This window comes from Globicephala melas, chromosome 3, assembly GCF_963455315.2.
Source record: "Globicephala melas chromosome 3, mGloMel1.2, whole genome shotgun sequence".
Classification (NCBI taxonomy): domain Eukaryota; kingdom Metazoa; phylum Chordata; class Mammalia; order Artiodactyla; family Delphinidae; genus Globicephala; species Globicephala melas.
Genome location: NC_083316.1, coordinates 159,014,997 through 159,036,359, shown reverse-complemented (window position 1 = coordinate 159,036,359; position 21,363 = coordinate 159,014,997). Strand labels below are relative to the sequence as shown.

General features: G+C 50.9%; 2 protein-coding genes across 2 annotated transcripts in view; one reads left to right on the top strand and one right to left on the bottom strand.

The window, feature by feature from the left end:
• The first annotated feature begins 3,632 nt into the window (after positions 1-3,632).
• On the top strand, positions 3,633-10,161 carry TMEM221 (transmembrane protein 221). The gene is made up of 3 exons (XM_030880183.2): positions 3,633-3,952; positions 6,227-6,312; positions 9,692-10,161. The coding sequence occupies exons 1-3, from the start codon at positions 3,633-3,635 to the stop codon at positions 10,159-10,161; spliced, it is 876 nt and encodes a 291-aa protein (XP_030736043.1).
• Positions 10,162-19,359: 9,198 nt separating this feature from the next.
• Positions 19,360-21,363, bottom strand: part of MVB12A (multivesicular body subunit 12A) — a 4,243-nt gene continuing 2,239 nt past the window's right edge. The window contains exons 5-8 of the mRNA XM_060295541.1: positions 21,213-21,351; positions 20,920-20,981; positions 20,549-20,605; positions 19,360-20,362 (exon numbers count right to left, since the gene is read on the bottom strand). Of these exons, the coding sequence (XP_060151524.1) occupies positions 20,300-20,362; positions 20,549-20,605; positions 20,920-20,981; positions 21,213-21,351 (321 nt within the window). The 3' untranslated portion in view covers positions 19,360-20,299. The remainder of the gene's footprint in view (positions 20,363-20,548; positions 20,606-20,919; positions 20,982-21,212; positions 21,352-21,363) is intronic.

Genomic DNA, 21,363 nt, shown 5'->3' with positions numbered 1-21,363 from the left:
GCTCTTAAATTCTTAGGTCGCTGGCTCACCGACAGCCTTTAAAAGAAGTTAAAAAACATCCTTCCCGAGAGCAAACCACAGGACACACATCCCATCAATATCTTTACTATTTCAGCCAGCACGGAATGAGAGTGGCCAGGCTTTGCCCCCCGGGCAGTGAGGTAGGGAAGTCCGCTCCCTGTCCTGTCAGGCTGTGTGATGTGGGCAGGTCACTGGCCGTCTCTGAGTCTCCCTCCTGGTAGATAGGGATCAAACCTCCCATCCCCATCTCTGCTCCTGCTTGTCACAGCTAAGGTGAGGAAGGGACAGCTTGGCATCTGGCCAAGGCAGACAAGATCACTGTCAGAGTGTCACCTACAGAGTGTTGCCAACTTGCAGGGTTAAATTTCCAAATTGAAACCAGACACCCCCAAACCAGAGAATCACCCCCATATTCAAAGGGGGTGCCAGGTTGTGGTATCTGTGACACTACCGCCCAGCCTCCATCAAATAATTGTGAAGTCTAAAAGAGGGCTGTAATGACCTTTGGCCATTGCATAGAATTGCCCCTTTATTTGGCTGGTTTAGCATGTGTTTTCACCTCCTCCCTAGAAGGGCAAGCTGGACCTGCCTTTGTCACCACTGGGTCCCCAGAGCCAGGGGGGCACGGGCCCCCATCAATGTTTTTTGAATGAATAAATGCCTCTATCTTACAGCTGTGTATCCCCAACACCCAGAACAGAGCAAGGACTCTGTTCCAAACAAATCACTGAGCCCCAGCTATCCCAATGTGAGACGTTTTCTTACCTGTAAAACATGGAAAACTCACTCTAACTTTGGCGATGAAGAAAAAGGCTGGGTGTGTCGGGCCAAAGCCTGGTGAATAAATGAATGAATAAACTGATTCCTCTTATAGATGAGGAGGCCCAGAGAGGTTAAGGGATTTACCCAAAGCCACACAGCAAAGGAAGAAGCCAGCTGTTGCTGAAGGGTCACCCTGTTCTCTCCCCTGGGGTCATTTTACCCATCAGGTACTGGGCTGAGGGCTCAAGGCCCACAAACTTTTCCCAGAAGACCCCAAAATTTTGAAACCTGAAAAAAATGGCTCCCCAAATTAGAGAAGAGACCTGGAAATTCAAAACCAGTGGGATCTATAACATTTCTGTGAAGCAATATAAAGCAGTGGGTGGGAGCTAGGCTGTCTGTGTTTGCTGCGTGACCTAGGGAGTTACTTAACCTCTCTGTGTCTCAGTTTCCTCATCTGTAAAGCCTAGGTGATGACTATGCTGTCTTTCAGGCCCAAATGCATTAAGACAGAGATGGCTTGCAGGAGGCCATGTCGACCTCATTCACTCTTATATTCTGGATCTATCAGGAATGTGTTAACTTTGAAACCATTTTCAGTTTTGATATTTCAAACTTTGCAAGAATTACAGAGCAGGAGTACAGAGCGATCCGTTCACTCAGGCATGCAACAAGCATTTATTAAGGGCCTACTGTGTGCGAGGTGCAGACCCAGACACAAAGGGGACACAGCAGTGGACACTTGAAGCAGACATTCTACGGACTGGAGCAGCCACCCCTCCCCCACTACCGGGCCACACATAGTGGGAAAATGCACATGGTGCGCTGCCAGAGATGTAAAGTGCTACAGGAAAGCAAGAAGACAAACAAGCCAAATGAGCGAAGGATATGAAGAGACATTTCTCCAAAGAAGATACACAAATAGCCAACAAGGGCATGAAAAGACACCCTACTTCAGTGGTTATTATGGAAATGCAAATCAAAATTGCAATGAGATACCCATTCACACCCTGTAGAATGGTTACAAAAAAAAAAAGAGAAAATAACAAGTGTTGGAAGGGAAATGAAGAAATTGGAAGCCTGGTGCACTACTGGTGGGAATGTAAAATGGTGCAACCGTTGTGGAAAACAGGCAGTTCCCCAATAAGTTAAATAGAGAGTTACCATATAACCCAGCCATTCCACTCTAGGTGTAGACCCAAAAGAAATGAAAACAAGACTCAAACAAATCATTGTATGTGCATGTTCTTAGCAGCACTATTCACAATCGACAAAAGGTGGAAACAACCCAAATGTCCATCAAAAGATGAATGAGTAAAGTAAATGTGATCCACCCATACAATGAAATGTTATTCAGCCATAAAAAAGGAATGAAGCATGGGCATATATACACTACCAAACATAAAATAGAAAGCTAGTGGGAAGCAGCCGCATAGCACAGGGAGATCAGCTAGGAGCTTTGTGACCACCTAGAGTGGTGGGGTAGGGAGGGTGGGAGGGAGGGAGATGCAAGAGGGAAGGGGACATTTGTGTATGTATAACTGATTCACTTTGTTATAAAGCAGAAACTGACACACCATTGTAAAGCAATTATACTCTAATAAAGATGTTAAAAAAAAAAAAGAATGGAGCACTGACACGAGCTACAACATGGATGAGCCTTAAAAACCTTATGCTCAGGGAAAGAAGCCAGACACAAAAGGCCACATATTGTCTGGTTTTGTTTATATGAAACGTCCAGAAAAGACAAATCCATAGAGACAGACAGTAGATTGATTTGTGGTTACCAGGGGCTGAGAGTGGGGAATGGGAAGCGACTGCTAATGGGGGAGGGGGGGGGAAGTGGAAATTCCAGAACTAGATAGAGGTGATGGTTGCACAACGTTGTGTATGTACTAAATACCACTGAATTGTTCACTTTCTAATGGTTAATTTTTTTTTTTTTTTTGCGGTACGAGGGCTTCTCACTGTTGTGGCCTCTCCCGTTGCGGAGCACAGGCTCCGAACGCGCAGGCTCAGCGGCCATGGCTAACGGGCCCAGCCGCTCCGCCGCATGTGGGATCCTCCCGGACCGGGGCACGAACCCGTGTCCCCTGCATCGGCAGGCGGACTCTCAACCACTGCGCCACCAGGGAAGCCCCTCTAATGGTTAATTTTATGTCGTGTAAATTTCACCTCAATTTTTAAAACTTAAAAATAAATAAGTAATATCCCCCAAAATGTGCCGTGGGAAGAACAAAGGCTAGCAGCGAAGGACAGGTGTGCTGCTTGGGGAGGGGGTGCAGGAGGGCCTCTCTGAGGTGGCTGACGTTTCTGAAAAGCCTTGAAAGAAGGTGAGCAGAGGGGACATTCCAGCCAATTGCCGGATCCGCGGGTAGAGACCACATATCAGAGCGAATTATTTAAAAATTCGGTCAAGTTTCTTTTCTTTCTTAAAAGACAGCAATGAAACAGGTGCTTGGGGCAGCGGGAGGGGAAAATGGGGCACTTGAATGAGTTTATGGATCTGAGAAGCTCTCTGGATCCCGCCACGGCGCCCTTATCCCACGTGGGACCGCCTCCGCCCCTTCTTCGCCCCGCCCCCCGCAGGCCCCGCCCCTCCAGAACTCTGAGGCCAGGAGCTGTCGGTCACAGAGAAAGAAAAGACTTTGTCTCAAGTTTTCCCAGAGCTTTCTCGTCCTCACCGCGACTGGCATCCCGAGCCCTCTGCGGCCCCGACAATATTCAGAAACCCCCCCTGCGGCCCCGCCCCCTCTGGACCGCCGAGGGCCTCGGACGCCCCTCAACTCCCCTGCCCCCTAAAATCTCTTTGATTCCTCAACTGTCCCATAGGCCCGCAGGACCCCTCGATGGCCAGGTCGTACGGCGGCCGGGTGCTGGCCGCGATGATCCTTTTGGGCATCCCCGCGGCCGTGCTGGCGGCGCTGGGCGCGCAGCTGCTGTTCCAGCTGCAGGCGGGCCGCGCGGAACTTCGAGGACCGCGAATCGACGTGGTGGGCCCGGAGCTGGGCGCCGGCCCTGGGCTGCCGGAGGACGCGGCCGGGGCGCTGCTGCCGCTGGCAGCCGCGCTCGCCGCGCTCGCCCTGGTGCTGGGTCTCACCTGTCTGCTTCTCGCCGCGCTCTGCGGCCACCTGGGCGCCGAGATGGCGCGGGGACCGGGCTCCGGCAGGTAGGAGGACCGGCCCCTCTGCCCGGCTGGGGGCTGGACAAGCCCGGGGGAGCCTCTTCCCTTCTCTGGGCCTCAGGTTGGGGGAGAGCTTTCCTTCCTCACTCCCTCCATCCATCTTTCCCTTCCTCCTTTCTTCCGTCCCTCCCTCCCTCTCTTTCTCCTTCTCTCCATCCATCCCCTCCCTCCATCCTATATTTGTTGAAAATTTACAGCAGGTACAACTACAGCTGGGACCCCCTTTTCAAAGATGTGGCAACAGGCTCAGAGAGGGCCTGGGGTCAGTTAGCCCCAGTGTTGATAGCGTTTGTCATTTATGGAAACCTAAGCTCTAGGTGCCCCCCACTTAATGTGGATTAACACAGTGAAGCCCCCTGGGTGGCTGGCGCTGTTATTATCTCCCGTTTTAACAGTGTGTTAAAAAGAGTCTGCTCTCTCTAGGCTGCCAGGATTGGAAGGGGGTGGACTGGATTTGAACTTGAATCTGGTAGAGCCAGAACATGTGCCCTGGCCCTGGGTGGGGTTCCTTGTCAGGCACCTGAGCTCGGGGATATGGGCACTGGACAGGGCGGCTGGCGGGTGCATGTGGAGTGCGGAACCTTCCTTGAGCCAAGGACTTGGCTGTCCCATATCTGAGTGTTTCCTTCCAGGATGCTGGGGGAGGGGAGCTGGGATCCTTGTCCAGGATTCCATGGATCTGAGCGGATGGGAAATTCCACCATCTGATCCCATCCGAACTGTGCACCCTCCGTCTGATAGTTCAAGGGGTGCTGAAAAGCATGTGTTCTGTCAGTTGACAAATATGCGTTGGGCACCTGCCGGGGGGCTGAGCCGAGCATTGGGTATTGGCGACCCAGCAGGAACCAGGCGGACCTGGACCCACCTTCATGGGGACACAGATAATGAAGATACAAAACAGATCAGTAATGTCAAATGGTGATGAATGCCGGAAATGGATGAAAATGGGGTGATGTGGTGCAGGAGAACAGGGTGGGGGATGAGATGGGACCATCAGGGGAGGCCTGTGTTGAGACTTGAGGGAGGAAAGGAGGCAGAAGATCTGGGGGACTGTGATCCAGGCAGAGGGAACAGCATGTGCAAAGGCCCTGGAGCAGGAAGGAGCTTAGGGCGTTAGAAGGTGATAGAGGTGATTGGTGTGGCTGAAGGGTAGATAAGGAAGATGAGGGCCAGGAAGTGAGAGGTACTGGATTTTTTTTTTTTTTTTCCGCATGTGGCATGCATGCTCTTAGTTCCCCAACCAGGGATTGAACTTGCCCCCCCACCCTTGCAGTGGAAGCACGGAGTCTTAACCACTGGACCACCAAGGAAGTCCAAGAGGTACTGGATTATATAGCGCTTCCTGTGCTGTGGTGAAGCCTTTGGGGTTTTCTCTGACTGAGAGTTGTGAGCCAGGAGGGATGTGATCTGACTTAAGTTTGAAAGAACCCACTTAAGTTTGAAAGAACCCACTCTGGCCACTGTGCAGAAAAGGGGTCAGGAGGGGAGTTGGAAGGCAGACCAGGGAGGAGGCCATTTCCATGGTATTGGTGGGAGGTGAGTGATGATGGAAGCTCTCCTTTTCCTGATCTCACAGGACTGGAGAAGGGCATGCACCCAGCGGAAGCACTTAGCAAGGCAAGGGGCTGGGCTCAAAACTAAGTCCTCAATCCATGTCAGCTCTTGGGAATCTCTGTTTCTATTGTCACTGATAACAAGTTAGCCTCAGTTTTCTCACCCCCAAATAAGCTTATGGTCTGTAAAATAATGGAGGTCAGATGTTTAGCAAGTGTCTGTACACAATAGCTGCTTCATTAGTGTTGGGTGTTCGAATGGACTGATGTATATGGATGGGTTTTGGGGGAGGGGAATGGAATGGCTAGTGACTGGATGGATGAATGGACAGATGGTTGGTTTGCTCGATGGATGGTGACTGGGAGATAGACGATGGATGGATGGGTGGGTGGGGGTTGGATGGATGGATGGATGGATGGCAGATGACAAATGGATGAATGGATAATGATGGATATTTAAATAAATGGCTGGATGGATGAACAAAGCATGGTTAAATGGATGGATGGCTGTATGATTGAATAATTGATGGGGACGGGTGGATGGTAAAGGATGAATGAGTGGGGGGAAAGACGAGTGGATGGGTAGGTCCTCACATAGACCTCCAGTTCCCCAAAGCTGGACCACTCCCCCTACCTCTCCTCCCCAGCCTTATTCCACCAGCTCTGCCTCCTGAGCCCATTTTCTTCCTGCCCCCCTCCCTGCCAGGTCTGACTGGTTTCTCTATGACTGCCGCCTCCTCAGACATGTGGCCCTCGGCCTCTTCTGTTGTGGGGTCTCCGTCTACTTAGCAGGTACGTGCTCAGGATAGAACATGGGGTGTAGGGCCCTGGGTTGGGGTGACCGGGGGTAATAGCCCCACAACTGGGGTCAGCTCCAGAGGCAGCCTGCCTGTTTCACTCTTGGCTCCTACACTCTAGCCCATGGCTGACATCTGATCCCAGTGGGGATTCCATAAATGGCAGCTGTCTTCAGAACACCTCTGATTCATCAGTTTTCTACATTTGGTTTGAATAAAAGTTTCCAAGTCCTTGGTGGTTTCTGGAGATAGTGTTTCACAGGTTGGCCTTAGCAAAAACTGTTTTGATCACAAATATCTGAATCCAGCTCAAGAAGGGCTTAAGAAAAAAAAATACGCTTCATAAACCAGAAATGCAATTTTAAATCCCAAAACATGAAGCAGAGTAAAAACTAATAACCTGAGTGCCCGAGGGACACACTGCACTGTCTTTCCTTCCCCGACTTATAACTCTTCTTTGATCAACATTCTCTCACCCACAACATGCTGGTAAAGGAATCCAATCATCCCCTTTCTTAAAGAGACTCCTGACATCTTATATTTTGTTCTAATCTTGAAAAATATGTTGCTGGTGCTGGAGACTCAGCGCTGAATCATACATAGGTCCTTGGCAGCCTTATAAACAACCTGTTTCACTGGAAGAAAAAAAAATCAGCTGACTGAAAAACAAGGGATTTGCTATTACTGTTTTTCCTTAGTACCATAATAGAGAAATAGAAGTTTACAAGATATATTTAAAAGATTTATTCATGAGATATGAGCCTAGGGTTCATTGTGGGAATTTGTATGTACAGTGCAGCGAACTCTGCATAACTCTTGTTGTTTGACTTCATAAAATGCTCTGGATTTTATTAAGTATGGAACTTCCCTGGCGATCCAATGGTTAAGAATCTGCGCTTCCACTGCAGGGGGCGTGGGTTCATCCCTGGTCAGGGAACTAAGAACTAAGATCCCACGTGCCACGTGGCCAAAAACAAACAAAAACAAACAAAAATGCTCTGGATGTGTGTTTTTTTTTTAAATATATTTTATTTACTTATTTTTGGCTACATTGGGTCTTCGATGTGGTGAGCGGGCTTTCTCTAGTTGCGGTGAGAGGAGGCCACTCTTCATTGTGGTGTGCAGGCTTCTCACTGCGGTGGCTTCTCGTTGCACAGCACGGGCTCTAGGCACGTGGGCTCCAGTAGTTGTGGCACGTGGGCTCATTAGTTGTGGTGCACGGGCTTAGTTGCTCCACGGCATGTGGGATCTTCCCGAACCAGGGCTCAAACCCGTGTCCCCTGCATTGGCAGGCGGATTCTCAACCACTGCGCCACCAGGGAAGCCCTGGATGTGTGTTTTTTAAAAAGGAGAGTGGATGGAGTGACTCGTGTATCTGAAAAGATCAGGGGTTATTGGCCTCAGGTGTGGCTGGATCCAGGCACTCCAATGAGGTCTTCAGAAATGCTTCTCACTTCATCTCATCACCTGCCGTGCCCTGAGAAAGAGGCCTGTCTCTGTAAGCGCTTTCAACACAATACCTATGACCTCAAGCCTTTTCATAAGCCAACAAAAGTGTTGGAGACTTGAAGAATAAAATATTCTTATTCTAAAATACAAGAAAACTCACAAAGGGCAAACAAAGGTAACTATGTCAGCCTCATTAAGCATTAAATTAAGAATTTGTTCAGCTCCCATTTAGATTCTTTTTGAGGATAGGTGACCTCACTCAGCAAGAATTCCTGAGCATGTCCAGCCAATCATTCATTCATTGCTAACCAGAGCCAAAATAATAGTTATAAAGATCTTTCAAAAAAAGAAAAAAATGTTTAGGGCTTCCCTGGTGGCGCAGTGGTTGAGAGTCTGCCTGCCTATGCAGGGGACGCGGGTCGTGCCCCGGTCCGGGAAGATCCCACATGCCGCGGAGCGGCTGGGCCCTTGAGCCATGGCCGCTGAGCCTGCACGTCCGGAGCCTGTGCTCCACAACGGGAGAGGCCGCAAAAGTGAGAGGCCCGCGTACCGCAAAAAAAAAAAAAAAAAAAAAAAAAATTTTAGAGCAAGGACTTCCCTGGTGGTCCAGTGGCTAAGACTCCACGCTCCCAATGCAGGGGGCCTGGGTTTGATCCCTGGTCAGGGAATTAGATCCCACATGCTGCAACTAAGAGTTCACATGCCGCAACTAAGACCCAGCACAGCCAAATAAATACATAAATAAAAATATTTTAAAAAAATGTTTAGAGCAAAAAAAGTCCTTGGCCTTGCCTTAATATGTCAGACATGATGCATTGTGGCATCTTCAAAAGCAAGAGTACAGAGCTGGAGAAAGCATTAAAACAGCCCACAAAGTGCCAAGAAGTCCTTCATCAGCTCTGGGCTTCTCTCCTACCAATTCCCTAATGGCTGCAGTTAGAAAATAACCCTGTCCTCATAGGCCAAGCAAAGGTCCCAGGGCTGACTCTGATTGGCTGAGCTTGGGTCATGTGATAGCCATGCACCAATCACTATAATCAGGGGAAGCAGTGCTCTGATTGGCCTAGAACCATACATGTCACTGATGCCAGAGTGGTGGGTCAGTCCTTCTAGACCAGTGACCAGGGTAGGGGTAGGGACTGGACCAGCACTTCTCAATGGGAACTGATTCTGCCCCTGAGGGAACACTTGGCAATCAACATCTAGAGACATTTTTGGTTGTCACGATAGGGCAGGCGGAGCGTACTACTGGTATCTGGTGGATAGAAGCTGCTAAATGTCCTACAATGCACAGCACAGTCCCCACCAAAAAGAATGGTGGTGCCAACTGGACATCGGACAGGGCAACAGAGAACCAGTACAGGTCCTCAAGGCCAGGTCGTCAACTGTCTTTTTTGATTTTTAAGATTTACTTTTATTTATTTATTTTGGCTGCGCCAGTTCTTAGTTGTGGCATGTGGGATCTTTTTAGTTGCGGCATGCGGGATTTTTAGTTGCTGCTCCTTAGTTGTGGCATGCATGTGGGATCTAGTTCCCTGACCAGGGGTGCAACCCAGGTCCTCTGCATTGGGAGGGCGGAGTCTTACCCACTGGACCACCAGGGAAGTCCCCGCCAACTGTCTTGTTGTTCAGATCAGCAAACTGAGGCCAGAGAGGGACCGTGATTCACTCAAGGTCAATCACAGGGATTCAGAAAGCCTGAGATCTGAGTTGTTTCAATCGTGGTAAAGTACACATAACACGCAATTTACCATTTTATAGTAAAACAGATGTGATGATGATGTATTTGTCGGGTGTGAAAGGGTTAGATGCGTTAGTCTATGTGCCTATCATAATGTACAATTTTCTATAACTGCTCTCCATGTGGGGGAGCTCTCCCAGGGGTGAGAGAACAAACGTTGAATAAGAGCCGTTTCCTTCCCCAGCACTATCCATCTACGCCCTGCTTCTCTTCGAGATCGAGACGGGTGCGGCAGCTGCCTCCATCCTTGGCTTGGGTGCTCTGGTCCTGGTGGCGGCGCTGACCCACACTCTACTCCGGGCCGCCCGGGCCACCCGCCGTGGCCTCCATGAGCTGTCCCCACCGCACTTTGAAGACGACCCTGTCTGCCCTTCTGAAGTCTCCAAGGCCAGCTCCAGGGCTCAGCCCCAGCAGGGTACCCATCACTGGACCCCCTACTCATCCTACCCAAAACCTGGGGACTCCCTCAGATCCATGGTTACTGCCACAACACCTGCAGCCATAGGGGGAGGCCGGGAGGGCAGCCTGCCTGCATTCCGCATGCACCGGACACTGTCTGCCAGTGAGGGGCACTGGGAAGAGGTCACTCATGAGATGCGTAGCATCCTGAGCCACAGGCCAGGGGGTTCAGGGAAGGACTCCACTCTGGTGTGAGCCCAAAGATCAAGGATAGAGACCTAGGGTCAGGCAGCAGGAAGAGGACCCTTGTAGAGATAGCTCCAGGCTCAACCACAGTAGCAGTATAACTTGATTTCTCTCTCAGTTCACAGCATCCCTGACGTGTGTCCTCAAGGTTGCCTCATGGCACAAAAAGGCTGCCAGGGCTCCAACCTTTACCTTTACCTCACTCAGAGAGAAAGGCAGAGGGCCAGGACTTCTCAGGAGATTTTGGAAGTTTTCCTGGGAGGCCTTGGGACACTTCTGCTTATACCCCATTGGCCAGAACAGAGTCATGTGGCCACACTTCAATACAGATGAGACAAGGAAATGTAGCTGCCCAGAATGAATAAGATTCTGGTATAGGCAGGAGGGGAGGGGAGAGCTCAGGCAGCATTTCTCTAAACATCTCCGTCCATTTTACAGATGAGGAAACCGAGGCCCAGAGAGGGGCAGTGACTCACCAAGGGTCCCACGGCCAGTATTGAGCATCAGAGCCAGGATTCGAACCCAGGTCCTGTAACCCCCATGCTGCTGATAGTGCAAGTCTCAGACTCTGCGACTCCTTCCGGGCTGTGAGCGTTTGAAACCTGTGTGTGCGGAGCTCAGAGCAGCCCAGGGCCATGGATGCACCTGGAGGCCTGGACCCAGACTCCTGGCTGTGGGCCTGTGGCTGAGGGCTTCACCGCTCTGTGTCTCAGTTTCCTGGTCTGTAAAATGGGAATGGAAGCGGTCCCTCTTCCTAAGGCTCCCGTGAGACTCCGTGTGAGCCATTCCAGGGGCCTGTGCGTAGCAGGTCCTCAAGGCGTGTCAACCTGTGCTTCTGTCAGTCGGGGTGCCTGGTAGCAGGAAAAGGTGGGTTGATGGCCAGTGTCTGGGACTCTTGGAACTGACAGGGCTTGGAGTGGATAACTCAGAGCCTCAGGGGGTCTCCAGAGGCCCTGGCCCCACCCCTGTCCTGCACAACCTGAAAATAAACTCCATGTCACTATTTCCATGTCATCTGAGCCATGTCCAAACGTGCTGCGTGGCCAAGTGCAGACCCAGGATGAGGGGTGGAGTGAAAGGAGTGGGGGTAGAAAGGGCAGGAGTCAGGGGGCAGAGAGTGTGCCCCTTGTAGAGCCACAAATCTTCACGCATATACATTTCACAGGGTGTGGGGATGGCCTGGTCCCTGCTCCAACCCCAAATGGACAAATGTCCCCGGAAGTCTCCCAAGCCGTCCCTTCCTGGGCCACACAGGGACTCAGGGGTGGAGGAAGTTCAGCCACACAGTGGCTTGAAGTCCCCCAGGACCCATCTCCATGGGCAGAGAGGTGGCAGCACCCAGCAGGGAAGCTGGTCCCCACACCTGACCTTGGGTAAGGATTCTGATGAGCAGGTACAGAGTTGGGTGCCCCATTGGCTTGGATCACCTCCTTCCTGAGCCCCTGGGAGGCTGCACAGACCTCCTCCTCCCATATGGCACCTGTCACAGGGGTGCCCAGGAAGCATAGGCTCTCGGTGAGCATGAAAATATCATTGAAGAGGATCGAGTCAGAATGAATGTCGTGTCCCATGCCTAGTACTGCAGACACACACCAGGCACTTCCAGCTTTAGTTAATCCTTAGGACAACCCCACTCACAGATGGGCAAACTGAGGCCAGAAAAGCAAGGCCACTCATGTGAGAACACACGGCGGTGGTGATGGCTGGAACCCCATAACCCTGTCACGTAGGACACCGGGACATAGCTAGTGCCCGGGAAACACTGGAGACTCCAGTTTCTGAGAACTCTCTGGAATGGGGGAGGCCCTGGGGACTCTGAGGGTGGGCAAGAGAGTTGAGGAGGAAGGACCCAAGCTGGCTGTGTGCAAGGAGTACCTGGTGGACTGGTCAGGAGAATTAGAAGCTAGACCTCTAGGCCTAATCTTCAAGGCCAGGACTAGGGTGCGGGTACAAAATTTAAGGAGGCTCTAAAGCGATGAAAACAAGGGTTCAGACAAATCCTTGTACACGTGGATTCACAGCAGCGCTAGTCACAATCACCACAAGGTGGAAACAACCCACATGTCCATCAATAGATGAATGAATACACAAAAAGTGATCCATCCATACAGTGGAATATTACTCAGCCATAAACGGAAGGAAGCTCTGACACATGCTACAGCACGGAGGAACCCTGAAAACATAATGCTGATTGAAAGAAGCCAGACACAAAGGCCAATGATCCCATTGATATGAAATGTCCAGAACAGGCAAACCTACAGAGATATAAAGTAGATCAGTGGTTGCCAGGGGCTGGGGGAGGGGGAATGGGGAGTAATGGCTAATAGGGATGACGTTTCCTTTGGGGTGATGGAAATGTTCTGGAACTAGATAGAGGTGATGGTTGCACATCCTCCATGCGCTAAATGCCACTGAACTGTACATTTTTAATTGGTGAATTTCATGTTATGTGAATTTCACCTCAACTTAAAAAAAGAAAATTTAAGGAGGCACTCACTCTCAGGTTCCTTCACGTGCAGGTGGGCCCCAAGTTTGAAGCGAGCACCTCCTTAAATGTGGGCCCTACGTGCTCACTAGCCTCATCCCATCAGAGATCCCTGATCTCTGCGCGTCCTCCTGGGACCAAGAACTGGAGCCCTGGAAAGTCTGCAAGGTTACAACGTGGGAGGCTGGCTGGAAGCGCTGCCCACAGTCCCTGCTGAAACCTGGCCCTGTTGTCGACACCGCCCTGGATGGGGTGCTGAGCACCTTCGTATTTTGATCAGAATCTGGCGAGCAGGGAAGAGGCTGGTCCTAGGGCTGGAGCCAAACGCTCTGGTTGCTCCCTGTCCCGGGCACCTGATGAGGGTTTTGTGTTCCAAGAGCAAGCTTGGACAGACCTGGCTCAGGGAGCAGTCATGCGACCTGCACTTCAGTTTCTTTCTTTATAAAATAGGGCTAATCCCCCAATTCCATCATAGTACAGCTGTGAGGACCAAATCGGAGAGCATCAATGACTCCGTTAGCTCCACGGGCCTCACCGACATAAGTAGCTGTCGGCATCCTGGTACATTTTGAGGTGTAGACACATCTGTTAAAGATGCTGCCTTGGGGACTTCCCTCGTGGTCCAGTGGTTAAGAATGCGCTTTCCAATGCAGGGGACCCAGGTTTGATCCCTGGTCGGGGAACTACGATCCCATATGCCGTGGGGCAACTAAGCCCATGCGCCACAACTACTGAGCCCGCACGCTGCAACGAAGAGCCCATGCACTGCAACGAAAAGATCCCGCATACCACAATGAAGATCCCGCATGCCACAACTAAGACTCGACACAACCTAATTAATTAATTATAAAAAAGATGTTGCCTTGGTTTAGGGTCATCAGAACCAAAGGCTGAGATGATTGCCAAGATGTGGTTTACCTGGGAAGTGACCCCAGGAAGCCCCGGAACCCTGCAGGGGGCGCCAATGGGCAGATGGCGCTAAGGGCAACGGGGGCTCGATCCCCCTGGGCACCCCAGGGAGACAGTATAGAGCACACATGGCAGTTGGTCCCAGCCCAGGGGTGAGGGGGCTGGGATATTTATCCTCCTATTTCCATCAGGCATTAGCTGAGAGCTGTTCCCAGGGGGACTGACCCCTCACACTTCTAGCCTTCCCTGTGCACCAGCTAGACACGCTCCTCTGGTCACAGGAGGCCCCAGGCAGGGTCACAGGTACTTGCTGTGGAGGGGAGGGAGGCACAGATAGCATCTGCTCCAGCTTCGTGGCATTTTTGGAACAGCAGGCATAAACGGGATATTGAAAGCACTTAACTGTGCTATTTGTGGTTGAGAAGAGCTGTTGGTTTTTGGATGCCCACCATGAGCCAACACCCTGCCTAACTCACACAAGGGTCACCACTCTTGCCCCCTCATCACACCCACTGATCTCCCACCTTTACTTCTGCAGGTAAAATCTTCTGAAAGTGGCAGATGGAGTTGGGGTCCTCTGTGCTGGTGACATTTAGAACAGAAGGTCAGATGCCACCTTGAGGGAGATTGCTCAGAGCAAACAAGGGGCCCGTTTCCCCCAGAGAACACTTTATTAAAAACACTTTAAGGGCTTCCCTGGTGGCGCAGTGGTTAAGAATCCACCTGCCAGTGCAGGGGACACGGGTTCAAGCCCTGGTCTGGGAAGATTCCACATGCCGCGGAGCAACGAAGCCCGTGCCCCACGACCACTGAACCTGTGCTCTACAGCCCGCGAGCCACAACTACTGAGCCCGCGTGTCACAACTACTGAAGCCTGCCTGCTCTAGGGCCTGTGCTCCACAACAAAGAGAAGCCACTGCAATGAGAAGCCTGCGCACCGCAACAAAGAGTAGCCCCCACTCACCACAACTAGAGAAAGCCCATGCACAGCAACGAAGACCTGATGCAGCCAAAGATAAATAAATAAATTTAAAAAAAGAAAAAAAAAAGATTCAACCAGGGTAGGATCTGCTTTCAAGTTCACTTTGTGTTTGTTGGCAGGATTCAATTCCCTGTGAGCTGTGGAACTTAAGTCCTTGGTTCCTTGCTGGCTGTTGGCCAGAGGCTGCCCTCAGTTCCGTGACATGTGGGCCTCTCTATAGGGCAGTGTGCATCATTGTAGCCAACAAGAGAGAGTCTGCAACAAGATGGAAATCTTGTATTTTAAACCTACTCACAGAAGTGAAGTCCCATCACCCTTACTGTATTCCATTGGTTAGAGGTGAGTCTACACTAGATCCAGCCTGCCCTCAAGTGGAGGATTACACAGGCCTGAACACCAGGATACCAAGACAAAAGGTTCCAAAGGGAACCATCTCACAAACGACTTAATGTCTTGTAAATTCTCTGTGGGCTCTTCCCCATGACAAATAAAAAGGGCAGGTGGATAAGGAAGATGAGAAAGGGGTGTTTTCTATACAGCACGGGTCAGCTTTTTCAGTTCAGATTTCTAAGCTGGCAAGAGTGTACATGATAGCTAAGAAATTCAAACTGGTGAGACAAATGGACAAAATTAACAAAACTGACAATGCCAAGTGTTGGTGAAGACATGGAGCCACTGGAACTCTTATTTGCTGTGGGTGGGAGGGTAAATTGGTGCGACAGTCTTAGAAGTCTGCTTGGCCGTATCTGCTTAAGCTGAAGATAGGCCTCCCTTACCACTTAGAATTTCCACTCAGGGTATTTACCCAACAAGAATGAGTGTGTATTCATCAGTCAGGCTCCCTGACTTCAGACTATACTACAAAGCCACAGTAATCAAGACAGTATGGTACTGGCACAAAAGCAGAGATATAGATCAATGGAACAGGATAGAAAGCCCAGAGGTAAACCCACGCACATATGGTCACCTTATCTTTGATAAAGGAGGCAAGAATATACCGTGGAGAAAAGACACCCTCTTCAATAAGTGGTGCTGGGAAAACTGGGCAGCTACATGTAAAAGAATGAAATTAGAACACTCCCTAACACCATGCACAAAAACAAACTCAAAATGGATTAGAGACCTAAATGTAAGGCCAGACACTATCAAACCCTTAGAGGAAAACACAGGCAGAACACTCTATGACATAAATCACAGCAAGATCCTTTTTGACCCACCTCCTAGAGAAATGGAAATAAAAACAAAAATAAACAAATGGGACCTAATGAAACTTCAAAGCCTTTGCACAGCAAAGGAAACCATAAACAAGATGAAAAGACAACCCTCAGAATGGGAGAAAATATTTGCAAATGAAGCAACTGACAAAGGATTAATCTCCAAAATTTACAAGCAGCTCATGCAGCTCAATATCAAAAAAACAAACAACCCAATCCAAAAATGGACAGAAGACCTAAATAGACATTTCTCCAAAGAAGATATACAGACTGCCAACAAACACATGAAAGAATGCTCAACATCATTAATCATTAGAGAAATGCAAATCAAAACTACAATGAGATATCATCTCACACCAGTCAGAATGGCCATCATCAAAAAATCTAGAAGCAATAAATGCTGGAGAGGGTGTGGAGAAAAGGGAACCCTCTTGCACTGTTGGTGGGAATGTAAATTGGTACAGCCATTATGGAGAACAGTATGGAGGGTCCTTAAAAAACTAAAAATAGAACTACCATACGACCCAGCAATCCCACTACTGGGCATATACCCTGAGAAAACCATATTCAAAAAGAGTCATGTACCACAATGTTCATTGCAGCTCTATTTACAATAGCCAGGACATGGAAGCAACCTAAGTGTCCATCAACAGATGAATGGATAAAGAAGATGTGGCACATATATATAATGGAATATTACTCAGCCATAAAAAGAAACGAAATTGAGTTATTTGTAGTGAGGTGGATGGACCTAGAGTCTGTCAAACAGAGTGAAGTTAAGTCAGAAAGAGAAAGACAAATACCATATGCTAACACATATATATGGAATCTAAAAAAAAAAAATGATCATGAAGAACCTAGGGGCAAGATGGGAATAAATACACAGACCTACTAGAGAATGGACTTGAGGATACGGGGAAAGGGAAGGGTAAGCTGGGGCAAAGTGAGAGAGTGGCATGGACATATATATACTACCAAACGTAAAATAGATAGCTAGTGGGAAGCGGCCACATAGCACAGGGAGATCAGCTCAGTGCTTTGTGACCACCTAGAGGGGTGGGATAGGGAGGGTGGGAGGGAGGGAGACGCAAGAGGGAAGAGATATGGGAACATACGTATATGTATAACTGATTCACTTTGTTATAAAGCAGAAACTAACACACCATTGTAAAGCAATTATACTCCAATAAAGATGTTAAAAAATATATATATATATGACTAGTAAGAATCAAAAAAAATGAGTGTGTATTCATCAAAAGACATGTACAAGAGTACTCAGAGCAATTTCTTTCAATGGCCAAGAACTAGGGACAATCCAAATGTCCATCAACAGATGAACAGACTGTGGTACATCCATACAATGGAATACTACTCAGCAATTAACAAGAGGGAATTCAGGCAACACAGATGAGTGTCTCAGACCTAATAGTGAATATAATTAGCCAGGCTCAGAAGAGAAGAGGACTCGTTTGGGCATTGCGCTTAGATCAAGTTCAAGAACAGGCATAATGGAATTCCCTGGTGGTTCAGTGGTTAGGACTCAGCACTTTCACTGCCAGTGGCCCAAGTTCAATCTCTGGTCGGGGAACTAAGATCCTGCAAGTCAAGCAGCATGGCAAAAAAACAAAACCAAAACAAACAAACAAACAAAATAGGCAGGATGAATGATGGGGTAGAAGCCAGCAGCTTTTGGGGGTTTGGGTGGGAGGGTGCCCAAGGGGATGCTCAAGACTGGCACAGATCATTCCTCTGATCTGGGGGTGGAGAGAGCAATAGGGGCCACACCTGGGCTCTGGAACACTTGAATACAAGAAGTGTGGGGTATGCCACTAGTAGAAGCCAGACTAGTAGAAGCCAGGAGAAGACGACTTTGGGCTGCAGAAGCCTTCCAGCTGAGAAGAACTTTGAGAGCCAGGAAGAGTTTTTGCCACAGTCAGCAGAGGCAGCGGAGAGACACAGCCCCACAAGAGTTCTCCCTCAGAACTACCAAATGAGGTGAGGACCATTGAGATTCCCATTGTAAAGATGGACAAACTGAGGTATAGAGAGGTTAAGCCACTGCTCAGGGTCACCAGCTAGTGAGCATTGGAGCTGGGACCACATCTCCCCAGAAATGTCCCTCTCAGTTCCCAGGACCCTGTAATGCCCGGGTCTCAGCACCTCAGAGCCGGCTAAAGGGAGAAGGATAAGTCTTCCTCTTCTTCTCCCTTCCCTGTAGCCCAAGAGGATGTAAGCTTAGTTGGAGCTGTGAGGATTGATGTGGCCCAAGTCAGGAGTTGGGGGCTAAGGGGAGAGGCTCCATCGGGACTTTCCGGCCCCTTTGTGAGGCTGTTCCCAGGCCCTGTTGCACTCAAGAGGATTGGGATTTTGCAGAGTGAGTGACCTGGCAATGATGGTTGATCCAGTCGGACCCAAGGCCAGTATGGGTCGTCCGGGGGCCCCTGGTCACACACAGATGCCCTGGAAAGTGATCTGGGGCTGGTTTCGGGGTGGCCAAGATCACAACCAGAGAGAACAAACAGGCTTTGCTTCCCAGCTGGATCGGATTCCATGGCCGGCGCCAGAGCAACCTGGGTGGGACCTGGCAGGTGCGGGCTACGCCCAGAGTGGAGAGATCCGGGGAGATATCTTAGCATCAGAGGCCTAGTTTTTCCAAGGCAGCTGAAGTGGGGGGTGGGGAGGGGGTACCGTCTCCCCCCACCCTCCCCTCCAGGATAGTTCACTGTCTCCGCCCTCAGACTCCCAGGGCAGAGGACTCTTTTCCCTCAGATCCCTGTGCAGAGCAGTATCTCCCCCTTCAGGTCCCCAGGCCAGTGTCGTTAGACACAAGTGCCTGGGTGGGTGGCACATCCCCTTGGGACCCCGTGTGACCCCTTCTGGCCAATGAGCTGTGAGCAGAACTTTGACAAGGCACTTCCAGGCCAGAGCACTTGACAGCGTGAGATCCTTGCCACTACGATGAGCAGCCTGTTGCCGCCCTGCCATGGGCACGTGAAGTGGATGAGAAATAAGCCTTAAGCCTTCCTACGCTGCAGAGATCTGGGGAATGTTCCTGACCTGGGCCACCCTGACGCTATGGGTACCTGGGGAAGAGAGAGCAGAAAAGGAAGCACACGCGTGGGAGAGACAGTGTGAGCCCTGGGGTGGTTCATTTCACAAATAGTTTGTGGAGTCCGTATTCGCCAATTCTACTGGCTCAAATCTGTGACCCCCAGATCGATACTCACAGCGCTTTTGCGGCTATTGGTGGACATGCACAGTGCTGGAAAAAATTTGAGTCCTCAGAGGTGCATGCTCCCAGCTGTGGTAGGACAAGGCGATGTCCTGCCTTCCTGTTCCAGCTCTGACTGTAAACAGGCATCCTTCTTGAGGTCTAGCCAGTGGCCCATTTTGCATTTTTGTGCTTTTTCATTGGTGAGTTTTGCTGTTTGCAAAGGCCCCCAAGTGTAGTGCTGAGGAGCTATCTAGTGTCCCCAGGTGCAAGAAGGCTGGGATGTGCCTCCAGAAGCAAATACTCTCCGATGAGCTTTGTTCAGACGTGAGTTCTAGGGCTGGTGGCCGTGAGTTCACCGTTAACAAATCGGCAGCATGTATATTAAACAAGGTGTCTTGAAATGCACAGAAAACAAGGTTATGTATTGATTACTTGACCAAAATGTGACTAGTGACTTACAAAAACCTACCTGTGTCTCCGCGAGGAATACAGTATTTCCTAATTCAGTTTTCACGCTACTTTACAAGAGGTAACTACCGCAATTCATGAGTATCCACCGTTTGTGTCTACCACACAGCGGAGGAAAAGGGACGCACAGAACAGAACAGCTTGGTGGTTAAGAGAGCAGGCTCTGGGTTGGAATCCCAGCTGTGAATTTAGCCGCCTCCTGCTTCGGTTTTCCTCTCTGTGAAATGGCCACGCAACCAGGGCTTCCCACTGAGCTGGGGGAGGACTAAATGAGATACTGTACATCAGGTGTTGGTGAGAAGGTCCTCGAAGTATAAACGGTAGCTGTTACTATTATTACTGTTATGCGCAATGATGGAGGGGCGGGACCCGGTCTCCTCTGTGATTCGGAATCCCGGCTCAGGCACTCGCTGAGCCTCAGTTTCTCCCTCTGTAGAATGGGAGTGGTGGCAGCGCCCCCTGCCCTCCAGGATTTCACCCGCTTGCTGGGTGTGCGTCCGTCCCTGGCTCCTGCGAGCCACAGAGACCCACAGTCAGAATGGAGACTACAGACGGCCCGGACAGCGTGGTGTTTTATTTCCTGGAGGGAGGACGCCCGCGTGGCCTCCAGGCACCAGCGAGTTTTGACACAAATGACTTGAAGGCACTGGTTTCCGTCCAGCCCCTACCCCTTGCCTTGCCCATCACGGCCCGGGGGGCAGGAGACCCATCACCAAGCAGACCGCTCCCAGCCCCTCCTCCAGGGCTGCTGCTCCGCTGGGTGGCGGAGGGTCCATAATGCCTTGCGCCGCCAAGGCTCCCAAGATTCAATGCGGTGGGCAGCTGCCGGTCCGGGGCTGTCAGGCAGGGGACTCTTCCCTGGGGCCGGTGAGGGGCTAAGAGACGCTAGGGGGCAGGCGGGCAGCTGCCGTCTTCTCCACCACGAAGCCGTAGTTGTACTGGGGGGTGGGGAGTGGGGTGAGCGGAGAGCGCAGAGCGAAGGAGGAGCCACTGGGGTGCCGGAGAAATGGTGGGGCAGGGGGATCTGGAGCCCTCGAGGTGGGTTATAGCTGGGAGAGAAGAGGGACCCAGGGGAGACTGGGGGGGCTGCACCCCCCCAACCCCACCCCCTCCCCTGCACCCACCTCCTCCTCAATGTCCGCCAGTGACTTGATGGTCAGATCAGCGAAGGCAGAGAAGGCCTGGCAGGCAAGGGGCATGTCAGTCTCGGGCAGGGACCCCAACGTGGAACCCCCGTTCCCTCGTCTGAAAGGAGGGCCCCCTCAATATTTGCCTGAATGTCCACTCCCCTTTCCTGCCACCATCTCTCGCCCCCAGCATCCAGCTGCTCCTCCTGACTCCCCCATTCCAGGAGACCCTCCCGCCCCCTTGCCTTGGCCTCCAGCCTCCTCTCACCCAGGAACTCCCCTCTGTGCTGAGGTGCTGGTTACACAGATGATGCTCCCTGATTCCTGTTGCCTAGAAACGCAGTGGGGAGGGGCGGACCCGGACTCACCAGGGGACCACAGCTCTTGCCCTCGAATCGGGGGTGCAGCGTGAAGGGAACCCCATCCATGGCTGAGGAAAGCAGGTTGGGGGAAGGAGCTGAGGCCCAGGAGACTTGAGGCCTGCCTGCTCCCCACCCTGAGAAGCCCATCCTGGAGGTCTCGGCTTTTCCCAGTCTTGACAGAATGGGGGAAAGCCCAGGCCTGGTCCAACCCTGCCCTTGCACCTTCCTGGCTGTACAATCTCAGGCCAGTCTAGCCCCACCCCCACCCCTGTGCCTCAATTTCCCTGCTCTGTGCTCACCTGAGATGCCGTAGAGGTTGGAGGCCTCGTAGAGGGAGTCGCTCCTCCGAAGTGTAGACGCCCGAGAGCCCAGCCTCGAGAGCGTCCGCTCCGGGAAGCCACCCTTGCTGGCGGAGGCAGGATGACCCAAGTCAGAGGCCTGATAGCCACC

What these genes read in the sequence shown, in the direction of transcription:
- TMEM221 (XM_030880183.2), top strand. Translation starts at nt 3,633, where the DNA reads ATGGCCAGGTCGTACGGCGGCCGGGTGCTGGCCGCGATGATCCTTTTG. An exon ending in CGGGGACCGGGCTCCGGCAG is followed by an intron (nt 3,953 to 6,226) that starts GTAGGAGGACCG and finishes CCTCCCTGCCAG; the next exon opens with GTCTGACTGGTTTCTCTATG. An exon ending in GGTCTCCGTCTACTTAGCAG is followed by an intron (nt 6,313 to 9,691) that starts GTACGTGCTCAG and finishes TTCCTTCCCCAG; the next exon opens with CACTATCCATCTACGCCCTG.